The sequence below is a fragment of the Cucumis sativus genome, chromosome 3 (genome assembly GCF_000004075.3).
Source record: "Cucumis sativus cultivar 9930 chromosome 3, Cucumber_9930_V3, whole genome shotgun sequence".
Lineage (NCBI taxonomy): Eukaryota > Viridiplantae > Streptophyta > Magnoliopsida > Cucurbitales > Cucurbitaceae > Cucumis > Cucumis sativus.
In genome coordinates this window covers 18,595,013-18,606,492 of record NC_026657.2, presented here as the reverse complement: position 1 = coordinate 18,606,492, position 11,480 = coordinate 18,595,013, and the positions used below count along the sequence as shown (strand labels likewise).

Sequence of the window (11,480 nt, the reverse complement as noted above, 5' to 3'; positions counted from 1 at the left end):
ACTAATAGATAGATATTAACAAAAATAGATCAAGATAGAGAGAGCACTATACATATAAATATTTACAAAGATAGAACAAAGATAGACAAATATAGATCATTATATTCGGATAGGCGTTGCCAAATATAGAGTAATCAAACAAAGATAGACAAATATAGAAAAAGATAGACAAACATAGAGCACTATAAAATTAGAGATTGTCATTCTATTTCGTGACCTTCACTTCTTTCTCATTCTTCATTTGATTTTATTTTGTCTTTCCTTTAGACTTAATTGTTTTGCTAGTTGATGTTGTTTGCTTTTTGCTCACTATCTATTTACGGGGAAAAAATTAGGGTTAAGTTACATCGAATAAGAGTTGTTATTAAATTAAATAAAAAAAATATACTCAAACATTTTTGTATTGGAGATGGATTGAGATAGATTTGATTGTGGAACCGAAATATTAAGCAACGAACGAAATGTTGAAAAAGAACTTATGTGTAAGAACAAGACAAAATGGGAATTAGGAAAGTTTGGTTAAAGAAGGTAGGTGGGAATGAACAATTGAAGAAGATGTACGACGAAAAAGGTGTCAAGAAGGCGAAGAAGTGTGAAAAAGAGAAAAAGTTTGTTGCGTTGATTTAGATAGTATTTTTGTAATTATGCGTGATTGGACTTGGTTTCTATTCGGCTTTCCAAAATGATAGTTTGTCCTTACATAAACGATCATGCATATTGATCTAATGATTTTTTAGGATATACTTAATGATTGTTTATATCTGAAGCTTTATCACTTCGTTTAGAGTTTATTATCCGATCATTTAAATTTGAAGCCTTTTTTTTCCATCGTCTAAACTGTACTACACGATTGTGTATGATTATCTATACGATATTGTATAATCTAAACGATTCTTTATGTCTAAAGCTTTCTCACCGTCATCATTTAGAGTTTATTTTACTATTGTTTAAATTTGAAGCTTTTTCGTCATCGTTTAAAATAATCTACATGATCGTATATCACTATCTACGCAATATTGTATTATGATCATTTAGAAGAAGATTACTTGCAAACTTGTGGCTTATTAATCACATATCAACTAGGATATTTTTGGTGTTTTAGTTTGTGGCTCTATGGATTTTTTCCTTATTCAAAATTGTTTTCTACGGTGTAAATATTTTTGCATTTTGTTCCATTGTTTAAAAATCTGTATTTTTTTATGTATGAAAACTTGGTAATTAACACAAGTATCAAAGGTTAGGGACTAAACATGTACTTAATCAACTCTAAATTTCATCCTTCTATGTGCACCACGTGAATTTATTAACCCGCATTTTTTAGTTGAAAAAAAAAGTGAAATCATGCAGGCAACCAACAGATGAACATAAATCACATATTCTCCTTTCCTTGGAGAAAAGGATTCACCAACTATTAGTTAATAGTGAGGCTCCAAATTTTGACGTTCCCTCCATATTTCAAGAAGAGGAAAATTTGGGGAAATAGTAACCTTTTGGTTTTATATTTTAAAAGTAACACAGTCTTAGAAAATTTGTAATTTGGTTTTTCTTGGGATCAATCGTGATCGAGATCGATCCGGAGATTCTTACCAAATTTTAAAAAGCTCTTTGAAGAAAATTTCTCGGTCTCTCTCTCGATCGAGTGCGTCACCCAAATTTTAAAAAGCTTATGTTCTTTAGCTTGATGTATCTCAAGGCCATAATGGCCCAGGAACAGTTAACCTAAATGCTTATGTTTTCATTTCGGAGACTCTCGTGGAAAATTTGGCCTGAGAAGAGTAACCTCAATTTCTAAATCATTTAAGTTACATGATTTTGATATATAAATGACTTTTGTCAATCTCATTAGAAGTTCTTTAAGCACACCACCCTGAAAGTTGTTCAAATTGTAGAAGTAAAATCGTTCACTTCTCGACCAAAATGAGCAAAATGTTTGGAGTTTAGTGTTTTCGGAGAATATGTAACGTTCGAAACACCAAGGGTATTTTGGTCATTTTATACATCCCTTTACATTCAAATTTGTAATAAAAACACACTATCTCAGTGACGTACTCGGTCGAGAGAGACCAAGAAATTTTCTTCAAAAAGCTTTTTAAAATTTGGAAAGAATTTCGTGGTCGATCTCGACTAAGATTGACCTCAAAAAGACAAAATTACGAGTTTTCTAAAACTACGCTACTTTGAAACATAAAACAAAAAAGGTGTTAGTTTTGTCAATTTCCCAAAACAAGAAGTGACATGTAGTAAATACGATAGCAAAAAAGATTCAAAATAATAATACTAAAGTTATAACAGTAACAAGAAACACCAACTATTATAATTGGAACTCCAATCATGGAGGTGAACCCATTTCACTCACTCATTTAACTTTGGAGGCTCAAACACTCCTTGCTACTACTTTTATCTGTTTTTTCCATTAGTTCAACAACAAATGAAGTGAGATACGCTCGAGGGGTAAAAAAATCAATTACAACATACAATGAGCATTATTTTTCACACAAAAAGTAAAACGTACAAGACCACTCAAAATAAAGCTGCCCAATTTATTGAGTTTTAGATTTTCTCTTAAAAAACACAAGAAACAACTGCAAATACAACCATCAAAATCAAAATATTAATATATATATAACAATATTTGAAAAAATTGTAAATATAGTCCAAACCAATAATAAATTTCTATCATTAATAGACTTGTATGATCTATCAATGATAGATTTCGTTATATTTGTAATTTTTTTAAAATATATTTATAAATATAGTGATTATTTCTAAAATTACTATCCATTACAATTATCCAAGAAAACAAACTTAGTCTTTGGTGGCATCAACAAATATGAGTGAATATTTGAACGTTTATTTGATCGAAGATATATGTCTCACGCAGTCAAACTACGCTCAAATTGGTGGAATTAATCGGTCTTTAATAATCTCAAATGGGGCATGTAAAGCTCAACCTCCAAGATTTTTATAGAAAATACTATACCTTTCTATAACCTTTTTGAGTAGAAGAAAACTTGAAGATCCTTTATGATTTACATAATTTGTTTTAATCTAAGACAAACTAAAAAGAAGTTATTACCCCTCTACCCTTCTTTTCTCCTTAATTGCTCTACATTTTATAGAATCAAAACCTGAAGGAACATTGGAGCAACAAGAGCCACATCATTCGTTGTTTCATTGCCATAAAATGGCAGACATTATCATTTCAATACAATGGAAGATCCAATCTACAGAATTAACTACACAAGCTGCTAAATCATATCATACAGCAGCAACAATTGGGAGAGAAACTAAAATCTGCCCAAAATTTGTGAAAAACAAGTCTTGGATATATTATACATACAGACCTAGAGAGAGAAATCAATAGCTTAGGATACAGTTTCGAAGATTGCATTCTGAACAGCATCTTTGGTTGGTAAAGCAGGGATGGCCCCTCTCTCCTTAACAGTCAATGCACCACAAGCATTAGCAAACAGGAGTGCATCTCTAAGTTTGTCCTCTTTCTACAAGGTTAAACACACAAACTGTTATTTCACTTTCCACCCTTCTGACAGGAATCAGTAACATGACTGATTCTTTACACAAATAAAGTTGTAAACACTTTGGAAAGGGTGGAATGAACCACTGAAAACTGCAGAAAATGAGATACAAGAAAAAAAGAAGAAAAAAGAAAGAAAAAACCTCTCAATAAGCATAAACTTCATGTCTTAATGATGTTAGTACCCAAAAACATGAGTCATTACAATTTGTTTGAAGTATTTTACACCGAACAAAGAAGTCAAACCACTGGTTAAGTTTTTTTCCCATTATTAATAACTCCTCAACACGATAATTTAACATTTATCATGTTAAAAAAAGTGCCTCAATAGCACCGTCTGCATTTTTAAAACAGTGGGAGGAAGTTCATTAAGGCAAGAAAGGCAATTCGGGTGGTCGTGACCTCTTTAAAAGATGCACAGCTTATCAATTCAGAAAAGGTACCTGAAGCAAAGAGAGGTCAGTTGCTAGCTGAGACAAAATGCCAGCAACAAAAGCATCCCCTGCACCAGTGGTGTCAACTGCATCCACCTTTAGACCCTTAACTCTTCCACTGAATTCCTGCATAATACAAATCACCATGCACTTTCAATTCAAACATTATATGATCAGTTACTGACTATCTTTATGAGAGTAGAGATGAGAGTAGTTGTTGGGCACTTACAAGCACTATAGTATAATAGAATAAAGAGCCATGAGTCATGAGTCATGACAACTAGATTACAGTAGGATAAGGTAACGGATGCTGAAGCTCATTCACCAAAGTGAGTATAGCTTAATTGGCTAGCAACCAAAAGGCCAGTGGTTTGAAACCCCTATTTTACTTCAACAACAAAAAAACAAACTCCTTGTCATCCTCCCTTCAACCAAGGAATCATCAAGCCTTTCCTCAACAGTGTTTGTGATGAGCATGTTTCTTGATTAAATAAACCAAATCAATTACCCAACCCTAGCCACTGCGTCAAAACCCAGCAGAGGAGAAACGGCAAAGAATGAGCATGTTTAAAAAATTATCTACCGTGATGATCTTCCTTGCCGTTTTTTGGTTTGATGTTTTGCCATATTGACTTAGTTCATTTTGGCTTGTTCATGGTACTCTCTCTCCAAGTTTGTAGTAGTTTTTAAATTTTTAAGATTTAAGATTTTTCGCCTGATTTGGCTTCAACTCACTTTCAGTAATGATCATTTTTTATATCTTTCTTATTGTTATTTTCTTCATCTTGCTTATTTGAAATTTTGTCTTTTTTATCATTAGTCTCATTTCATTTTATCAATAAAGAGTATTGTTTCCTTTTCAAACAAAATAACCAAATCAATCAACATCAATTTTGGTGGTATTAAACTACCATGATGGAAACAATCTGCACTGCACCATCAGTCAAAATTTAAACCTCAGCTGTTTAGTTTCTTGTTTCTGACAACTGCCCAGCTTAACACAGAAGCTGCTACCCGGCAAGATCAATCCATGATTGACTCTGAAATGGCATGTTGGAATTCTTGTCAAGGAAGAAAAAGAGTTGGGATTCTCTAAAAAGAAGTCAGACAATCAAGGCAGGGATTGTTGGCCTGGAATCTCAGTCTCCCCTCATACACTGGGAAGTAATTTTCTTTTTCTTTATATGGTAATTTGTCGAATGCAAAATATGAGCACAATGTACGATATGCTCACCTTGGTGTAATATCTACAGCCGCCAGGACCTTCAGTGACCAGAAGCAATTTAAGATTTGGATGAAACAGTTTACGAACAACAGCATCATCAAATGGATCTTCTCCTCTTGTCAGAAAACTAATCTCTTCTTCACTTATCTGAAAATTTAGAGTAATATATATGTCAGCTTTCCTTTTTCTTTATTTGATATCTCATTTAAAATTTCACATTGGCCGGACAGGTTAGTTACGCCCACAGATCTACAGCATTTATCTTGATGATTTCATGCGAAAGTATGGAATCTACCTTAATAATATCAGCAGTCTCCCATATGCTCAGAATCCCTTCAATTGCACTATCTGCAGAAGGCCACAGAGGGAGCCTCAGATTCGGATCATAGGAAAGAACTGCACCAGCATCTTTTGCGGCTTTTGCAGCGGCAATGTGAGCAGACTTGCATGGTTCAGTAATCAGACTGATAGAACCATAATGGAAGATCTTTGCCTATGAAACCAGATGATAAAGATCAAATGTATGCTTAGTGACATGCCCCCGATCCCCTCCCCCAACAGAACACAAAAAAGGTGGCGGAATTGAAATAAAAGGTAAAGCAAAAGTATGCATACAAAATTATAGTAATATTCCCTAATCTATTAGCTTAAAGCATAAAGCTAATAGATTGACATTGTATCAAATCATGAAGCCCTAAACGCAAAGCGTTGCAATGTTATTTCTTTACGGATGGATATTGATAGTCACTTGTTGAGTCTTATCATGTGTTACTTTTCAAGCTTTCAAATGAGAGGAGTGTTAAAAATATAAATAAAAGATCAAATATACCCTAACCTATTAACTCAAGCTTTCACGGTTATTGGTAGTTTAGGATATAGAAGTTTAAATTTTTTATACAAACTATAATTACACTTGTATGATCCATACAAACTACTACATGTCCTGCTGTGCTCTCTAAACTGTACCTTAAATTATTCTTACCTTCCTGATTAAATCATAATTGAGTTCAGATTCCTGAAGTAACATGTCAGCACTAGGGTTGCGATAAAACATAAACTCGCGCTCCCCATCACTCCTCAATGTAACAAATGCTAAAGCAGTTCGTGCACCAGGATCAAACAGCATCCCTTCATTGCACACATTGTTTTCCTTCAATATATCAGCAAGCATGTAACCAAATTCATCTGCACCAACCTGTGAATGTTGTTAAGGAAACCTGTGAAACTGTGCACGGGAAAAGTATCTCCCTTTCTTTATTGCATTATTTTCTCCAAATGTTGAAGTATGGCAATAAGACAGCGTCAATATGGAAAACTGTAATAAATTAGTTTGGAAGCAAAATATTAAAAGCTTTCTTGCTCCCCAAAAATAAATTAAGCCTTCTATTTACATTGTAAATAATCTTCCAAAATATAAAGTTAAAACCATCATATTTCAGTCAAGCATGATTGTTTTGGATGAAAATATGCACGATACTTTATAATACTTCATATCAATGACCATAAAGTTTTACATACAAACTAACAGTTATCTTTCTATATTCATAACAAGAAGTTGAATAGATTACAAGAAACCATTGTGTTAAGCCAAAACCATTTAGCAAAAAAGAAATGGACAGACTCAAGGGGAAAGACCACATCGACCAGCATTTGGATAAAGTATCATATTTTTCAGTTGAGATGGACATTGAGATTGGTCGAGGTGTACATAAGTTGGCCCAAAAACTCATAGATATATAAAAAAATGAAAAAGAAAAACGGGCACTGGAAAGTAAAGGGTGTCTCCTTTAAAGCTACTAATATAGGAGCGGGGAAATCCCACTAAATACTAGAGGCTAGTTAAACATGAGAAAGAAAATATGAGCTGTTGTGACATCTTCAATATGTCATGGCTCATATGCAACAAAATGCCCCTAATATTGAGATCTTGTTAGTATGCTTCCTATTTTTCATGTCAATAGGCAGCCCTGAGTTTGTATATCACACCATAAATTCAAATAAAATATTGATAATGAAGAGGCTGTCTTATGAGATTAGTTGAGAGTTGTCCTCATCTAAAACATTCTATAAGTAACATTTATTTTCATTGATCATGATTGACAATTTGCAATTAACTGTTTCTTAAACATTTTTTGTATTACCTTGCCTATAAAAGCGGATGAGCCACCAAGACGAGCTATGCCAACAGCAACATTTGCAGGCGCACCCCCTGGAGCCTTTTTGAATGCAGGTGCCTCAGCTAAAGACAGTCCACTAATAGTAGGGACAAAATCAATCAACATTTCTCCAAAACAAACCACGAGAGATGAATCATTTGACTCCACTGAACCGCCATCTCCAGAAAATGCCTTCACTAAAAGCAAGTAAACATAATAGAAGGTTTTAGCTCATGCAATGTCACTGAGCTAAAAAATTAAGTCAATACGTTAACATATATTTAATATTTTCAATATTCTAGACACTCCAAACCTTGGTGACACAGAATCTTTTGTTTTGACATAGCATTAAATTGCCAACCATGAAAGTTAAATTAATAGGTTAGGGTACATTCAAGCTTTATATTAAATCCTTAGCATGCATAGACTAAAGAAGTTCGTCGATCCAAGCATAGTTCAGTGGCTAAGACACTCATTGTCATCCCAAAGATTGATGGTTCAATCTTCTAGCATAAATTTGTTGAACTCAAGGAAAAAGACATGAAAAGTCAAATCAATATTAGCAGTTCTCTTCCATTTACTGTTTGACACTGGTAAGTAAGTAGTTAGCTGTCCCAATTAAATTCCACAGCATTTGTAATGCATTTCACATTCCACAGACTCAGTATAAGGCTTCTTAGCAAATTTCACATGGATCAATATCCAAATTTACAAAAACAAACTTCCATCTTATTTATTCCATTTCACTAATTCTCAACACCGCTCCCTTGTCTTTACTTGTGAACTCACTTTATCACATGGACCAAATGACGATGACGTAGCAATCCCATTAAAGAAAACTTGAAGTAATTTGAACACAGCTCCAAAAGTAAACTAAATTCTTAATAATTAGCTTCACAGATTAACATAACACAGAAGCATAGATTGAAATTACAACTAAAAAGGGGGGGAAACTAAAATCAAACCCACAACAGATCAAATCCAACAATCCATTACAGTGGAACTTGCCTTTCACTTTCAACTGGGACTTGGAAACTACACGGGACCGCGAAATCCCATAAGATCTCACCGCCCATTGCTTGTGTCTCAAAGATTCAAGAGTAACAGTAGGAACACCATGGAAGCAGAATGCGCCTGAATAAAGGGCCATTGACCCAAAACAGATGGAAAACAAGCTCGACCCAACGTGAGAACTTGAAATGAAGTATAAAACTCAAACAGTGGATCGGTGAAACTTAAAACAGAACGATTTACCACCTAATTTCCTGTTAAGGGGTTAAAAAATAAAAAGACAAGTGGGTGGTCAGAATTGGATGAACACAAAATGGGTTGGTGGGAAAATTGAAGAAGGTGGTGAAGCTGTGGTTTGGAGTTTGGAAGAAGTAGTTGCAGAGAAGCAACGAGAGTAATTTAGCGGAAAAAGCGATGGGGAAATTGCAAAGTGTATCGTTTGTCGTTAAGTGTGGTGTGTGCTTTTTGAGGCAGTAGAATCAAGCTTTGTTTTTCAGGTGACAAGATGGATTAGAAAAGGGATTTATTTGTTATCTCATCACTAAAGTTGTTAGTTAAAATACCATTATAGGACTTCCGTTTTTTTCATATCCTTTACTCTGTTTCACATTTACAAGTCTTATCTAAACCAGAAAAACACCATATTTTGGTCTCCACTTTCCTTCTTTTAACTCTTTAACCAAATATGTACTCTACAATTGCGTTCATACAGTTTATTGGTAAATGTGTGATAAATTTATTCGATAAATATACAAATTTCAACTATGATTACTGTTGAAATTAGTACACTTACATTATTTAAATTTAAGTTATAAAAGAGAAAAATATATAGTTTCTCAAACTATTTGTAAAAATTGTTATGATTTTATTGTAAGATTTTTCAAAACGTCATAAATTTCTTACATGATGATTCTCTAACATTGATATAATCTACCTTTGTTAGTTAATAGTGAGTTTGATTTTAATTCTTTTCAAAATTAAATAGAAATCGTTTGAAAAATTATTTGATTATGGTGATTTGGGTCCAAACAAAAAGAATAATAAATAAAAATATGAAATTGGACTGTCAAATTAATTATCTACGGCAGAAGCATAGTGACACCATTCGCATGCATATTACCTAATAATAAATATGAATTAACAGGTCACCAAATCTTATATCTTAGCCACTCTCGAAGGTAAATGAAAAATCTACATCGATTTTGTATCATCGTGGATGCATCTTCTTACAAAAACATATCTCCACACCTTAAATAACTTTACGAAAAGAACCATTCAAAAAATAAATGATCCTTAGACTCAACTACCTTCACTGTTACACATATATACAATCACTAGAAATATTAGAACGTCATCGTCGAACACGATTACGAATTTGCAAATGGTTCCGGCTTACTAACCAAGAAATAAAGAAATGCTTAGAAATATTAAAGGTTATACAATTCCAAACTTAACACTTGTCATTCCAACTAACATCTAAATTATTAGCACTTCTCTTTCCAATCAGCCCTTCAAAATTTAATGTGGCCTTGTGAACTATTACACTTTTTAGTCTAAATTTAATAATTTCTTCCCACCCCAACTTTTAATAGTATCTTTCTTTCTTACTTACTACTTACATTTTAATAGTTTATTACTAAATATTTCTCCATTGAACTCAAGGACCTTTGATTCTTCTACGCATGCCACATGATATAAATGTTGTTCATGCTCTCCATGGCTATGTCCACGTCTATGAACAATATGTGAAGATGAGGAAAGATCAAATGAGGGACTAGCCTAAGAATCATAATATTTAGAATCAAGGGTTTACCTCGTCATTCATTAGAGTGAAGGGACTAACATTATCAGTTTGGCTTAGCTACAATGTCAGAGGAGGCATGTGTTCGACGTTGTTATCAACCTTGTAATGAGAAGATTACTCCTTTTCAAAAACATCTTGGATCAGGTGGAGGTGCTCACGCGCATTGCATATGCTAAGGATTTGTATATCTTTTAAAAGATCAACTAAAACATGATTGCTACGACTCACAAAATGAATTAGAAAATGTTCCACACATGAACTAATAGCAAAAACAATAATTCTAACATTAAATCACATGGAAAAGTTAACTAATCAAACTAACATAAACTAATTTCTTCAAATGTATTTTTTTTTTCAAAAAATAAATATATAATGAAACTACACAATAAGAAAATAGAAAGAAACTTCGAAGTTTTGTAAAATTAACAATTGTGATAACCGCATCAACATGAACATCTCTTGGGATTTCACTGATTCACTTCTCATTGCTCTGACCAATAACATAACTGCATTGGTTAGTCTATCAACATCATGTGGTTTGCTCACCTCATGATTGTCCAGACTTATTATGTGCACATAATAGCTAGCTCATTGATAGGAATACTACTAATGGTTTACTTTCAAATATAGCATACAATACGATTAGTAAATATGAAAAGATAACATTAAAGCTTTTTTCATAAGTCATGCTTTTTGTAAACATAAATGTGTATTACATGAAACATGAGACTTAGAAAGGAAAACTTTAGAAATCTTCGTTTTAAAAATCATCCACTATACTAAGTTTCCCTTTTTTGTTTAGAACACCTAGCAACCCAAGATCTTCTTCTCACCTAAAAACTTCTTTGTAGCACAACACCCAATATTTCTTTGAGTAAAATCTCATAATAATCCACTTTTCTTCTAACATCTATTATTTTTACTAATCTTAAGTTGGATTAGTCGTCTTTAAACTCTTATAATCTTGCAAACTACTGTTTACTTAAAATCTAAGTCTTTGCATGTGATGACATCTAGATTCCAACTTGACCAATCAGTTAAATATAATGCACTTCACCAACACAGTCTCGAGATAGCCCCAAGAATCCTTTAATTTCCTTATTTGCCTTCAACTTTCAAATGGTCGTTTAACTTCTTACATGATCGTTTAGCTTTCTTATAATATGATCATTCAGTTTTCTTACACGATCGTTTAGCTTTCTTATGCGACCGTTTAGTTTTTCACACAATTCAACAAAATACTTCTCAAAAACCTTATTTAAAACTCCTATTTACCAAAATGACCATTCTATGACAAAATTTAACAATTAATTAA

The 11,480-nt window shown here is 33.1% G+C and overlaps 1 protein-coding gene and 1 long non-coding RNA gene across 2 annotated transcripts; one reads left to right on the top strand and one right to left on the bottom strand.

Moving 5' to 3' along the window:
• Positions 1–3,097: 3,097 nt before the first annotated feature.
• Positions 3,098–8,853, bottom strand: LOC101213621 (probable fructokinase-6, chloroplastic). Its single transcript, XM_011653105.2, has 7 exons — positions 8,359–8,853; positions 7,336–7,547; positions 6,177–6,389; positions 5,490–5,687; positions 5,204–5,341; positions 3,979–4,095; positions 3,098–3,500 (listed from the first exon to the last, which is right to left on the bottom strand). The coding sequence occupies exons 1-7, from the start codon at positions 8,498–8,500 to the stop codon at positions 3,366–3,368; spliced, it is 1,155 nt and encodes a 384-aa protein (XP_011651407.1). The 5' UTR covers positions 8,501–8,853; the 3' UTR covers positions 3,098–3,365.
• LOC116402535 lies at positions 3,652–5,958 on the top strand. Its single transcript, XR_004214968.1, has 2 exons — positions 3,652–4,626; positions 4,964–5,958. It is a non-coding gene; the product is annotated as an uncharacterized LOC116402535 (long non-coding RNA).
• Positions 8,854–11,480: the final 2,627 nt, after the last annotated feature.